General features: G+C 43.5%; 1 protein-coding gene across 1 annotated transcript; it reads left to right on the forward strand.

Annotated features, from left to right (window-relative positions):
* Nucleotides 1-6,521: 6,521 nt before the first annotated feature.
* LOC120908287 lies at nt 6,522-10,903 on the forward strand. Its single transcript, XM_040319199.1, has 2 exons — nt 6,522-7,044; nt 10,713-10,903. The coding sequence occupies exons 1-2, from the start codon at nt 6,610-6,612 to the stop codon at nt 10,713-10,715; spliced, it is 438 nt and encodes a 145-aa protein (XP_040175133.1). The 5' UTR covers nt 6,522-6,609; the 3' UTR covers nt 10,716-10,903.
* The last annotated feature ends 4,652 nt before the right edge of the window (nt 10,904-15,555 follow it).

Below are 15,555 nucleotides of genomic sequence, written 5' to 3' on the forward strand. Positions count from 1 at the left end.
ATGGAAATGAGGGAAAGGAGGGAAAGGAGGGAAAGGAGGAAAGGAGGGAAAGGAGGGAAAGGAGGGAAAGGAGGAAAGGAGGAAAGGAGGGAAAGGAGGAAAGGAGGGAAAGGAGGAAAGGAGGGAAAGGAGGGAAAGGGAGGAAATGAGGGAATGGAGGAAACGGATGGGAAAGATGGGAATGAGGGAAAGGAGGGAAAGGATGGAATGGAGGGAAAGGAGGAAAGGAGGAAAAGGAAGAAAAGAGAGACAGGAGTGAAAGGATGGATAGAAGGGATAAGATGGATAGGAGGGAATGACGGGAATGATGGGAATGTTGGTAAATGAGGGATATGAGAGAGCTTATCTTGTACTATTTCAATGGCCTTCAAATGTGATGTTGAATTTTGTTGCCATCTATTATCGTTGTAACGGCCATGTTTCATCCAAATGAAGCCACCTTGCACTATTTCAATGGCCTTGAAATTTGATGTTGAGTTTTGTTGCCATCTATTATCGTTGTTACGGCCATGTTTCATCCAAATGGAGCCATCTTGCACTGTTTCAATGGCCTTGAAATTTGATGTTGAGTTTTGTTGCCATCTATTATCGTTGTTACGGCCATGTTTCATCCAAATGAAGCCATCTTGCACTATTTCAATGGCCTTGAAATTTGATGTTGAGTTTTGTTGCCATCTATTATCGTTGTTACGTCCATGTTTCATCCAAATGAAGCCATCTTGCACTATTCAATGGCCTTGAAATTTGATGTTGAGTTTTGTTGCCATCTATTATCGTTGTTACGGCTATGTTTCATCCAAATGAAGCCATCTTGCACTATTTCAATGGCCTTGAAATTTGATGTTGATTTTGTGTGCCATCTATTATCGTTGTTACGGCCATGTTTCATCCAAATGAAGCCATCTTGCACTATTTCAATGGCCTTGAAATTTGATGTTGAGTTTTGTTGCCATCTATTATCGTTGTTACGGCCATGTTTCATCCAAATGAAGCCATCTTGCACTATTTCAATGGCCTTGAAATTTGATGTTGAGTTTTGTTGCCATCTATTATCGTTTTTACGGCCATGTTTCATCCAAATGAAGGCATCTTGCACTATTTCAATGGCCTTGAAATTTGATGTTGAATTTTGTTGCCATCTATTATCGTTGTTACGGCCATGTTTCATCCAAATGAAGCCATCTTGCACTATTTCAATGGCCTTGAAATTTGATGTTGAGTTTTGTTGCCATCTATTATCGTTGTTACGGCCATGTTTCATCCAAATGAAGCCATCTTGCACTATTTGAATGGCCTTGAAATTTGATGTTGAGTTTTGTTGCCATCTATTATCGTTGTTACGGCGATGTTTCATCCAAATGGAGCCATCTTGCACTATTTCAATGGCCTTGAAATTTGATGTTGAATTTTGTTGCCATCTATTATCGTTGTTACGGCCATGTTTCATCCAAATGAAGCCATCTTGCACTATTTGAATGGCCTTGAAATTTGATGTTGAGTTTTGTTGCCATCTATTATCGTTGTTACGGCCATGTTTCATCCAAATGAAGCCATCTTGCACTATTTGAATGGCCTTGAAATTTGATGTTGAGTTTTGTTGTCATCTATTATCGTTGTTGCGGCGATGTTTCATCCAAATGGAGCCATCTTGCACTATTTGAATGGCCTTGAAATTTGATGTTGAATTTTGTTGCCATCTATTATCGTTGTTACGGCCATGTTTCATCCAAATGAAGCCATCTTGCACTATTTCAATGGATTAGAAAATATATGTTGTGTTTTGTTGCTTTCGCGCACACGAAAGTGTCTTTCGGAGCTGCAGCCCAAGATAGGCACAGTACACGCCGACTTAAGCACAATAATAAACGCACCAACTGGCTCTTTGCAAATAACGCCTTCATTATTTTTTTCAATTGAAATTATTCTCTAAAGATGCTGACCGTCGTGGATCAGCATTTTCTTCTTAGCCTATGGTTCCATTAAATCGTTATCGCTTAAATCGTCGCTGGCGCGTTGTATAACGTAGCTATTCAGCAAGTATTGACCAGCAACGCTTTGTTTTTAAGGCTAAATTATCGTAAGCGACAGACGGAAAAGATAACAAGAAGGGAATATAATGAAAGGAAGGAAATGTGGGAAAGGAGGGAAAAGAGGGAAAAGAGGAAAAAAAGAGAAAGGAGGGAAAGGAGGGAAAGGATGGAAAGGAGGGAAAGGATGGAAAGAAGGGAAAGGAAGGAAAGGAGTAAAAGGAGGGAAAGGAGGAAAAGGAGGGAAAGGAGGGAAAGGAGGGAAAGGAGGGAAAGGAGGGAAAGGAGGGAAAGGAGGGAAAGGAGGGAAAGGAGGGAAAGGAGGGAAAGGAGGGAGAGGAGGGAAAGGAGGAAAGGAGGGAAAGGAGGGAAAGGAGGGAAAGGAGGGAAAGGAGGGAAAGGAGGGAAAGGAGGGAAAGGAGGGAAAGGAGGGAAAGGAGAGAAAGGAGGGAAAGGAGGGAAAGGAGGGAAAGGAGGGAAAGGAGGGAAAGGAGGGAAAAAAGGGAAAGGAGGGAAATGAGGGAAAGGAGGGAGGAAGATAAAAAAGGGAAAGGAGGGAAAGGAGGGAAAGGAGGGAAAGGAGGGAAAAGAGGGAAAGGAGGGAAAGGAGGGAAAGGAGGGAAAAGAGGGAAAAGAGGGAAAAGAGGAAAAAAAGAGAAAGCAGGGAAAGGAGGGAAAGGAGGGAAAGGAGGGAAAGGAGGAAAGGAGGGAAAAGAGGAAAAAAAGAGAAAGGAGGGAAAGGATGGAAATGAGGGAAAGGAGGAAAGGAGGGAAAGGAGGGAACGGATGGGAAAGATGGGAATGAGGGAAAGGAGGGAAAGGATGGAATGGAGGGAAAGGAGGAAAGGAGGAAAAGGAAGAAAAGAGAGACAGGAGTGAAAGGATGGATAGAAGGGATAAGATGGATAGGAGGGAATGACGGGAATGATGGGAATGTTGGTAAATGAGGGATAGGAGAGAGAGCTTATCTTGTACTATTTCAATGGCCTTCAAATGCGATGTTGAATTTTGTTGCCATCTATTATCGTTGTTACGGCCATGTTTCATTCAAATGAAGCCATCTTTCACTATTTGAATGGCCTCGAAATTTGATGTTGAATTTTGTTGCCATCTATTTTCGTTGTTACGGCCATGTTTCATCCAAATGAAGCCATCTTGCACTATTTCAATGGCCTTGAAATTTGATGTTGATTTTTGTTGTCATCTATTATCGTTGTTACGGCCATGTTTCATCCAAATGGAGCTATCTTGCACTATTTCAATGGCCTTGAAATTTGATGTTGAGTTTTTTGCCATCTATTATCGTTGTTACGGCCATGTTTCATCCAAATGAAGCCATCTTGCACTATTTCAATGGCCTTGAAATGTGATGTTGTGTTTTGTTGCCATCTATTATCGTTGTTACGGCCATGTTTCATCCAAATGAAGCCATCTTGCACTATTTCAATGGCCTTGAAATTTGATGTTGAGTTTTGTTGCCATCTATTATCGTTGTTACGGCCATGTTTCATCCAAATGAAGCCATCTTGCACTATTTCAATGGCCTCGAAATTTGATGTTGAATTTTGTTGCCATCTATTTTCGTTGTTACGGCCATGTTTCATCCAAATGGAGAGATCTTGCACTATTTCAATGGCCTTGAAATTTGATGTTGATTTTTGTTGTCATCTATTATCGTTGTTGCGGCGATGTTTCATCAAATGGAGCTATCTTGCACTATTTCAATGGCCTTGAAATTTGATGTTGAGTTTTGTTGCCATCTATTATCGTTGTTACGTCCATGTTTCATCCAAATGAAGCCATCTTTCACTATTCAATGGCCTTGAAATTTGATGTTGAATTTTTTTGTCATCTATTATCGTTGTTACGGCCATGTTTCATCCAAATGAAGTCATCTTTCACTAATTCAATGGCCTTGAAATTTGATGTTGAATTTTGTTGCCATCTATTTTCGTTGTTACGGCCATGTTTCATCCAAATGAAGCCATCTTGCACTATTTCAATGGCCTTGAAATTGGATCTTGAGTTTTGTTGCCATCTATTATCGTTGTTACGACCATGTTTCATCGAAATGAAGCCATCTTGCACTATTTCTGTTGCGATGAGTCTGGCAACTTTTCGACGTTATAATAATAACGCGTATTGATGACTGCCCGGTGTAAAAGATACAGATACTTGATAACACACGGATAATGCGAACGGAAAGGATAAGGCGTACGGAAAGGATGTACGGAAAGAAACAGAGTGCGGCGGCTCTTTTCTATTCTAACCGTACGACGATACAGAAGTTTTTTATTTGTTATCGCCGTTAGTTAAGCTTTCGGCAATAAATATACTTGTAAGATTATCTGGGAAGTCGTCGCGTCATTTTGACTGTTGCTCAACGCAACATTGTAAAAAACTTCTGGTTTAACCAGAGAAGTGTTAACCACTGGTAAATATTGTTTCAAACGAACTCTATTGTGAATTAAAATGTCTCAACCGGCAAGTGTACCGCGTGAAGAGCAGATTCCCCGTAGTGAAATTGATGTGTCCGACTTTGTGACGGGTCGGTCACCCGACGGCGGCGAACAACGGGTAGACAGCTGCTTCGTAAACGAGTCTAACCCGCTTGCGAACTCTACAGCTACGTTGGAGGATTCACCGCATCTCCGTGCGCTCCGCAACGACCGCTCGACAGATGCGGCAATCAGTGTTCCTCAACCAGACGAGGTTATGTTTCACGCGTGTGTTCCACCAATAGCATCGAGTGCCCATCAAACGAGCGTTGTATGTCCTGCAAATCATAACATGCCTGTGAATTCTAACGCTACGTTGGAGGAGTCTCCACATTTCCACGTGCCCCACATCGACCGCCCGACTGATGCAGCGATCAGTGTTTCTCAACCGGACGAGGTTAGGATTCACGCGCGTGTTTCAAACACAGTTTTGAGTGCCCATCAAATGAGCGTTCTAAAAGCTGCAAGTGCTTGCACGACGTGCACAAATCATCCGGAAAATGTGGCGTCAAGTGTTACCCGACCGGGTGATGTGAACCCCTTGGAGCCACCTGCGTTGAACGCAACCATTCGAAATGACAAAGCAGTCAGTGCTCGTCAACCCGGCTTAACGTGGCTTGCTCAACAACACGCACCACTAACAACGAATAGCGCTTCTCAACCTGGCGAGATGAGCTTAATTAACTTACGTGTGCCGCCTGCAAATTACAATACCTCTGGGACTTGTGAGGTTAATATGTTACCGGAGGCAAATGCTAATTCAACAATGGAAGCCAGGCTACACAACCCGTATTTGCCACACGCATACCGTCCGGAACAAGTAGCCCGGCCAGTTGAGGTTAGGTTCCAGGAGCCACGTGTAATGCATGCGACTTATCCGGATGGGTTTACATCGAATACCGCTCAGCATAATGAGCCAATGTACTCGAGCTCACGAGCTCCTTGTGGCGGCTATCAGCATCAAACGGCGTCGGGAAATTATCGCTCGAGTGAAGTAATGTTTACGGGTCAAACCGCCGGGCATCCTGAACAACATCTGCAATCGACGCAACAAGGGTATCAGGCAGCATCGAGCACTCTTCTACCCGACGGCATTAATCCGAGAAACAGTGCACATCGAGTACCAACACATCTTCGGGTCCCTTGTGCAGCAGCTACTCTTCGGACGGACGTTACGTTGAATGCTGATCCTCGTGCACAGGCCTACACTCGGAACGCGTGCACAAGTAATGGAGCGTTAAACGCTCAGCGACCGAGTGAGTATCCTATGTATCCAAACCTAAGTGCGCGTGGCGCATATGAATCGCGTTTATTTTTAGATCAGCGTGATGTGCTTTTGGATCGTTCGGCGAGTAATCTACAGAACGAGCTGCGACGAATCGATGAAAGATGCGAACAGTTTCGAATTGAACAGAGACTGTTGCTGGAGGAACAGTGCGAGCGTTTTCGGCAAGAAGAAAGGCGTCGTTTTCTTCAAACGCATCACCCGAAGCCCGTTTCGGGCTCGCAGAGTGATACCCGGCTCGACAAGGAACATATGCATCCATGGCACGGCTTCAGTGGTCAACAAGTCATTAATCAAAGCCAGGTGTCTGCGCACCACTGCACCAGCCGGGAATTGCCTAGCTTCTCCGGAAACCCTAAAGAGTGGTCAGTATTCATCGCCAGCTATGACTATTCGAACGGTATGTGCAGTGATGAGGAGAATATGTTGCGGCTTCAACGGTGTTTAAAGGGCAAGGCATTTGACGCTGTCGAGAGTTGTCTCTATCACCCATCGAGTGTTCCTGAAGCCATCGAGATACTTCGTGAACGCTATGGACGTCCAGCGCTCATAGTTAAGGCTCTCATGAGCAAGATTCGTGCGATGCCAGCTCCGAGGGCGAACGGTTTCGAATCGCTTGCAGATTATGGATACGCAGTGCGGACCCTGTGCGCAGCAATGGGTGCTTCTGGACTGGTGGAGTATCTCAATGGCTTTACTAGATGAGATAGTGGGTAAACTACCTGCTAACGTGAAACTAACTTGGTTTTACCAGTGTGAAGCCTTAGGAGAACCAACCCTGAGCCAGTTTAATGAGTGGATGAAGAAACTTACCAAGGCAGCCTGCAAGGGAGTTGAACCTGGTCACAACATGCCAAATACAAATTATCGTAACAGCTACGAAGGACACCAGAAAAGCAGTACCGATCGTCTGAATAACCGCAAGTATGAACAATGTAACGCTCATTTAACAAATAATGATTCCAAAGAAGCGGGTGCAGGTGAGACCTTTACAGAAAATTGTCGAGGATGTGAAGGGAACTGTCCGAAGCTAGAGAAGTGTGCAAACTTTTTGAAGATGTCCGTCAACTCAAGGTGGAATCTGATAAAATCCCACCGAATCTGCCGTATCTGCCTTTTGCAACATACTCATCACTGCCATGTGAAAACATTTTGCGGAATCAATCGATGCTCGAGACGCCACAACTCGCTTCTACACTGGACACCGCAGACTACAGCAACACCATTAAGCAAGGTAATTAATCGCCCTAACTATCTTACCACACACCCTAATTCACAAAACCAAGAAGAAATTCAGACGTCACGAGACGAGATAGATCATCCTGTATCACGTCAAGCAGAAACCTGTAATACTCACTCAGGCTCGCACGAAGTCGTACTATTTAGGTACGTTCCCGTGGTTCTCCATGGCAGAGGGAAAACTATAGAAGTGATTGCCTTCTTTGATGATGGTTCATCAGGGACTTTCTTAGAACATGAACTGTTCAAAGAACTAGGGCTCGATGGTACCCCACAACCACTTTGTCTATCGTGGACGGGAAACCAAAGTAGGTTTGAAGATGAGTCAATCAAGGCAGCGATCGGGGTTTCACGGGATTTAAACTCAACAATTTATTCGATGAATAACGTACATACGGTGAAAAGTCTTGGACTACGAGAGCAATCACTCAATCCATCCAAGATGGGTTTTAGATACAAATATCTGAAAGGACTCCCTATTTCTCCGTACACAAACGCGGTGCCCCGTATTTTGATCGGCATGGATAACTCACATTTAACGCGATCACTTTCAACGGTTGAGGGAAATAAAAACGAACCAGCAGCATCCAAAACTCGCCTCGGCTGGGTTGTGTATGGACCAAGCTGTGCAGGTGCAGCATCAATTGCCACTAGCAGAAATGGTCCGGAGTATATAAATGTCCACGTTTGCTCATGTTATGGCGACCTGGATAAGACTCTTAAAAATTACTTTGCACTGGACTCGCTCGGAATATACCACTCATCTAAACATGTTAGATCAACTGAGGAAGAGCGTGCTTTAAAAACTCTCCAGAAAACTGTTTACCTACGAGACACTCGCTTTGAAACTGGCCTTCTATGGAAGTATGATGATATTAACCTACCAAAAAGTAAAAATATGGCTTTAAAACGGCATACCTGTCTGGTGAAAAAGTTGAGGCGAAACCCAGAACTAGCCACTGCAATGACGACAAAATTTCGAGAGTACGTACAAAAGGGCTATTTGAGGAAGCTAACTGCCGACGAGACCTTAGAGAGGCATCCAAATGATTGGTATTTACCAATTTTCCCTGTGGTGAACCCTAATAAACCGGGAAAAATACGTATCGTATTCGACGCTGCTGCAAAGTCAAACGGGGTGAGCCTAAACTCGTTCCTTGTCTCAGGCCCTGACTTGTTAGTTAATCTGCAAACCATATTGTACAAATTTCGTGAATTCAAGGTTGGAATTTGCGGCGATATTCAGGAAATGTTTTTTCAAGTACAAATGAAGCAACAGGACCAGCGCAGCCAGATAATATTCTGGAACGATGGTGAACCTGACGACCCTCCGCAACAGTACGTTCTAACAGTAATGAGCTTTGGTGCGGTGTGCTCTCCCAGCACAGCTCACTATGTTAAAAATTTAAATGCTGAGCGATTCGAGCACCAATATCCCAGAGCAGTGGAATGTATTAAGAATGAGCACTATGTTGACGATATGCTCGCGAGCGTTGAAACCGATGAAGAAGCCATCAGATTGACCAGAGAGGTACATTTCATACACTCACAAGGAGGATTTAATATAAGAAACTGGGTGACTAATTCTTACAACGTAAAGAATGCATTACTAAAGGGCGATTTTGTAAACAAACTCGTCTCAATAGGAACCGAGGCAACCACAGAGAAGGTTCTAGGAATGTGATGGAACACCGCAAAGGATACATTCGTCTTCAACATCTCAACCCGGCAAGACTTTACGTCCTTGATTGAAAAGAAAACCCCTACAAAAGAGAAGTTCTCAAGGTCCTCATGTCGATATACGACCCACTTGGATTGATAGGTAATTTTCTTATGTATCTAAAGGTCCTTCTGCAAGAAACTGGCGTGAAGGGAGTTCCTGGGATGAAGTAATATCAACAAAATTAGCTGAGAAGTGGCAGTACTGGCTATCGGTTCTTCCTGTAGTACAAGACATAAGTATCCCAAGATGTTATCGGTCATCCACCTCAGTTAGTAGTAGCAACGAAATTGAGCTTCATGTGTTTTGTGATGCTAGCGAAACAGGCATGGCAGCGGTGGCGTATCTTCGCTTTGAAGAAAATGGGATTATTGAATGTTCCTTAGTCGGATCTAAAACTCGTGTTGCACCACTAAAATATCTCTCAATTCCCCGATTAGAGCTACAAGCAGCAGTGATCGCTGCCCGTTTAGCAAATGTTATACGAGGCTCCCATCGTATTAACATAAAAGAACAGTTTATCTGGACGGACTCACGCAATGTTATGAGTTGGATAAAGTCCGACCATCGACGCTACAGTCAATTTGAAGCATTCAGAGTCAGTGAGATTCTGGAAACAACAGATTTAAGAGATTGGAATTGGATTGCAACAAAAATAAATGTTGCTGATGACGGGACGAAGTGGCAGCGTTCACCAGACCTTAGTCCTACCAGCCGTTGGTTTAGGGGTCCAGAATTCCTTTGGAATCCGAAAGAATTATGGCCTTTTGAAAATAAACCAGTAGGTGAAACGTTGGAAGAAATACGACATCAATTGCAATATCACTCTCAGAGTGTAACCCTCATAAATTTTCACCGGTTTTCGCGTTGGGAACGGCTTCTTAGAGCCATGGCATATGTTCGGAGATTTTGTGAAAATCTTAAAAGAAAGGCACGCCGAATATCAAGGGATACTGGTCCACTCACCCAAACCGAACTTATTGCAGCTGAGAATTCCGTGATACGTCAAATTCAGCTAGAAGCATTCCATGAAGACATACGTCTTCTCGAAAAATCGGAAGTAAATAAGCATCATAAGTCCATTTTAGCGAAAACAAGTCCATTGTACAAGCTTAACCCGACATTGGACGAGAACGGGATAGTAAGAATGCAGGGAAGAATCGATCAGTGTACATGGGTTGGTGAAGATACCAAGAAACCGATCATCTTACCGAGACGACATTATGCAGTAAAACTACTGTTGGATAGTTTCCATCGAAGGTATCGTCATCATAACCACAGCACGGCTATAAATGAGCTGAGATCACGTTTTTATATCTCCCATCTATTGGCTGAATACAGCCGTATTCGCCATGAATGCCAACACTGCAAGATTCGGAAAGCGCAACCAGAACCACCGCCGATGGGTAATCTTCCGCGTGCTAGATTAGCCGCCTGTCAACGCCCTTTTTCCTACGCGGGTGTAGACTATTTTGGGCCAATAAGCGTAACAGTAGGACGTCACGCAGAGAAGCGTTGGGGAGTTCTTTTACGTGTATGACCACACGAGGTATACACATCGAAGTTGCACACAGCTTAACTACATCATCTTGTATTCTAGCTGTGCGACGGTTCATCGCGCGAAGGGGTACACCGCTCGAGATTATAAGTGACAGGGGAACGAACTTTATTGGAGCATCACGGGAATTACAACAAGCTATGAAAGATGTAAACGAAGATGAGCTTATGACGGAGTTCAACAGTACACAAACCAAGTGGGTGTTCAATCCTCCCGCAGCGCCACATTTTGGAGGTTGCTGGGAACGATTGATACAATCGGTAAAGAAAGTACTCGCCGCATACGATCTCCCAAGAAGGCCATCCGATGAAATTCTACATAGCACATTAACAGAAATAGAAATGATTATCAATTCTAGGCCTTTGACACACATCCCTGTCTACAGTGAAATGGACGCCCCATTGACGCCAAACCACTTTCTTCTTGGAAGCCCCGACGGGTCTAAACCTCCTATCTACTTTGACGACACACCCCGCATGCTACGAAACACGTGGAAGACAGCACAGCTTTACGCAGATATATTCTGGAAGAAATGGATCGCCGAGTATCTTCCATCACTCACTCGGAGGAGTAAGTGGTTTCATCCGTGCCGTCCAATTAAAGAAGGAGATTTGGTAGTGATCGTAGATAATACGCTCCCCCGAAATAGCTGGCCAAAGGGGCGCGTGATTCAAACCACTAAAGCAAAGGACGGACAAGTAAGGCAAGCTGTAGTGCAAACCGCGAACGGATTATTAGAACGACCCGCCGTTAAAATTGCGATCTTGGATATCGAACCGAGAGAAAGGACAGACAAGACAGACGTGGAACCAAAAGAGTAGGATAGGGACAGCAACGACACCGGAACAGCCATAGGGAAAGTGAATTCGACAATTCACTGGAGGGGAGAATGTTGCGACGAGTCTGGCAACTTTTCGACGTTATAATAATAACGCGTATTGATGACTGCCCGGTGTAAAAGATACAGATACTTGATAACACACGGATAATGCGAACGGAAAGGATAAGGCGTACGGAAAGGATGTACGGACAGAAACAGAGAGCGGCGGCTCTTTTCTATTCTAACCGTACGACGAGACAGAAGTTTTTTACTTGTTATCACCGTTAGTTAAGCTTTCGGCAATAAATATACCTGTAAAATTATCTGGGAAGTCGTCGCGTCATTTTGACTGTTGCTCAACGCAACAATTTCAATGGCCTTGAAATTTGATGTTGAGTTTTGTTGCCATCTATTATCGTTGTTACGGCTATGTTTCATCCAAATGAAGCCATCTTGCACTATTTCAATGGACTTAAAATTTGATGTTGAGTTTTTTGCTATCGAATATCGTAGTTACGGCCATGTTTCATCCAAATGAAGCCATCTTGCACTATTTCAATGGCCTTGAAATTAGAAGTTGAGTTTTGTTGCCATCTATTATCGTTGTTACGGCCATGTTTCATCCAAATGAAGCCATCTTGCACTATTTGAATGGCCTTGAAATTTGATGTTGAGTTTTGTTGCCATCTATTATCGTTGTTACGGCCATGTTACATCCATATAAAGGCATCATGCACTAATTCAATGGCCTTGAAATTTGATGTTGAGTTTTGTTGCCATCTATTATCGTTGTTACGGCCATGTTTCATCCAAATGAAGCCATCTTTCACTATTTCAATGGCGTTAAAATTTGATGTTGAATTTTGTTACCATCTATTATCGTTGTTACGGCCATGTTTCATCCAAATGAAGCCATCTTGCACTATTTCAATGGCCTTGAAATTTGATGTTGAGTTTTGTTGCCATCTATTATCGTTGTTACGGCCATGTTTCATCCAAATGAAGCCATCTTGCACTATTTGAATGGACTTAAAATTTGATGTTGAGAATTTTTGCTATCGAATATCGTAGTGACGACTATGTTTCATCCAAATGAAGCCATCTTGCACTATTTCAATGGCCTTGAAATTAGAAGTTGAGTTTTGTTGCCATCTATTATCGTTGTTACGGCCATGTTTCATCCAAATGAAGCCATCTTGCACTATTTGAATGGCCTTGAAATTTGATGTTGAGTTTTGTTGCCATCTATTATCGTTGTTACGGCCATGTTTGTATTGTTGTATTGTATTGTTTATTGTATTAAGTGATTGGCCAAAAAGCGGCCTTATCACTGAATTTAAACTAAAACTTAAATAACTAACGCAGTGTACAATGACAAAACGGATCAACAAAATCTAGTAGGTAGGTGCCAGTCAAATGAAATGTAACGCTGATTAAATTTACGGGCCATCGCAGTCATTGGGTCGTTCTCGCTGTATGCACGTCTTGTAAGGTCAGTTCTTATTAGTCTGTAGTTACGGAACACTCTAGGAGGGATATTTATGTTGACTCTAGCCAGTAGTTCTGGCGAATCTATCTCACCGACAATAAGTTTGGACAAAAACGTACATTGGGCATTATCACGTCTCCTAGCAAGTGTGTCCAGACCAAACAACAAACAACGAGTATGATACGATGGACGAGGGGTTACATTACGCCACGGAGTGAAGTGTAGGACAATACGAGTAACTCTCTTTTGGACAGCTTCTATTCTATTGGACCAAACACTAGAGAACGGACACCAAACTGTAGAACTAAACTCGAGGATGGAACGAACATAGGACTTATACAGAGTTAACAGGCAGTGTGGGTCATTGAGTTCTCTCGAATGGCGACGAATAAATCCTAGCATTTTGTTAGCTTTGTCTAAAATATCACAGTAATGTTGTCGGAAATCTAGTTTGCGATCCAGGGTGACTCCTAAATCCCTGACCGTATTGCACCGCGGTAGTTGTGTCCCTGATATGCTATAGATATAACTTATCGGACTAGCTATTCTAAAGAAAGACATTGACGTACACTTATCAACAGAAATTAGCAGGTCGTTGTTGATACACCAGTCAGAGAAAACATCAATCGATCTTTGCAGAGAAAGAGAGTCGGAAGTGTTCCGTACGATACGAAACAGCCTAACATCATCCGCATAAAGCAGACAATCTGCTTCCGTAATGGCCAGTGTGACGTCGTTAATAAAAAGCGAGAACAGCAGTGGTCCCAAGTTGCTGCCCTGAGGGACGCCAGATGAACTCTCGAAAACGTTAGAGGAGACACCATCGATTTGTACGTAGTAGCTACGTTCAGAGATATAGGACCTGAACCAATTCACCAGCGGAGTAGAGAGACCGATCCGGGCGAGCTTAGCCAACAGCAAGCGATGGTTCACACGATCAAACGCAGCCTTAAGATCAGTGTATACTGCATCCATCTGAGCTCCGGAAGTAAAGGCTGCATGGCAGTTGGAGACGAATTCCACCAGGTTTGTGGTAACACTGCGTCGAGGAAAGAAACCATGCTGGCGTGTAGAAATATAAGAACGACAGTGATACATTAGCGAGTTTTGTATGACGATCTCAAACACCTTGGCACAAGAAGGCAAGGTGGTTATACCGCGGTAGTTCTCAGCAGAGTTTTTATCCCCTTTTTGTACACCGGAAACATCACAGAGGATTTCCAGGCCGTGGGTACAGTACTTTGTGCAAAAGAGAGTTGGTAGATTTGAGACAGAGGCTCTGCTAAAAATTCGCGGCATTTGGCAAGGATTGCCGTAGGAATACCATCGGGTCCAGGGTTGTATGAGGTTTTGACCTGCTGCAGAGCACGTAGTACAGTATCTACCGAGATAATAATATCGCGTACGTCAATGTCAACAACATCACGGGGCACATTATTTAAAGCTGCTTCTAATGATAAGCTTGCATCATCCGTAGTAAAGCAGTCCTTGAAACGATCAGCAAATAAGTTGCACATGCCTTCCTTACTGCTTGTGGAGACGTTGTTATATGTGAGAACATCGGGGAGCGAGCTGTTACCGCGTTTTGATTCAACATACCTCCAGAATCGTGTTGGGTGTCTGATGAGCAAGAATTTCACTCGAATGAGATAACGAGTATGAAGTTGTCTGTTATAGCTTCTATATACATTATGGGCAGCAATGAACCTTAATTTGGAGTGTTGTGTACCATTTGTACTGTAAAAGCGAAAGCATGACGCTTTGTTTTGCTTTAGACGGCGTAAACGTGCATCAGACCATGGTGGACTGCGACGCGGTGGCATTAGAGGACAGCAATCAGATATAAGCGCCAGTAGTGTTGTGTTAAATAGTTCCAATGCTGAGTTAACATCCGGATTACCTTCCAGGAAAGACCAGTCAGTAGATTGAAGCAGTTCAGCTAGACGGATAAAGTTAGTTCGCCTGTAGTTACGTGTGCCGGACTCACGGTTCGGTGCGGTAGAACGCCAGGAACGAGCTGTATTGCCAGCACCAGTTAAATGTAGTTCAACAGGAGGATGATGAACATCAACGGCAACCATAGGGAAAGGTGACACCACCGGTGGGGCACAATAATGTAGGATCTCGTCAGAGACAATTATGAGATCGAGAATGTTATTCGATGCATTAGGTATAAAGTTGATCTGAGAAAGCCCATTACTATAGATGCAGTCAAGCAAAGAGCGGCAGTTGTCCGTAATTCGTGAATTCTCATAATTGATTCGCAGTGCAGGAACGTTAGAATCATCGGTGTTCCAGGAAAGATTGGGGAAGTTAAAGTCCCCGAATAGGAGAAACGTATCGGTGGTTGCACAAGCAATATTATCTATGGTGGAGCAGATAGTTTGCATGGTAGTAGTGTTGTTTACTAAATCTGGAGGAATGTACACTACACCCGTGATAAAAGTACGTTTATTACCATAAACTCTTACCCAGAGTTGCTCAACGGTATCCTGTGTAGGACAAAGTATTGTACGTAGGTGTGAAGCAACGGCAATAAGAACCCCGCCACCGGTTGATTTTTTACTATTTTTGCTGCTGCGGTCTGTTCTATACACTGTATAATTATCCGGGAACAATTCCGAGGAATCAATCGTTGAATCCAACCATGTTTCAGTCAGGATAATAACGTCATAGTGGGTTGTAGAAACATAGTCAAATACTTGATTGCATTTAGATTTCAATCCTCTAACGTTTTGGTACAGGAACAATAATTCGTCAGTATTATTACGGCAGGCGACCCCTGTAGGATTGACATGATAGCCGTGCGATTGTGTGAGTGTAGTGTCCGTTCTTTGGCGATGGTTTGTTTTGGTTTCACGATCATTAAGTTGCGTGCGCCTTTCGTCAAGCACTGCCTCAGTAGAAAAAATATTGTTT

The sequence above is a fragment of the Anopheles arabiensis genome, unplaced genomic scaffold (assembly GCF_016920715.1).
Source record: "Anopheles arabiensis isolate DONGOLA unplaced genomic scaffold, AaraD3 Autosomal_pericentromeric_contig0005, whole genome shotgun sequence".
NCBI classification, from domain to species: Eukaryota; Metazoa; Arthropoda; class Insecta; order Diptera; family Culicidae; genus Anopheles; species Anopheles arabiensis.

Coding starts and splice junctions, on each gene's coding strand:
- LOC120908287 (XM_040319199.1), top strand. CDS start 6,610: ATGAAGAAACTTACCAAGGCAGCCTGCAAGGGAGTTGAACCTGGTCAC.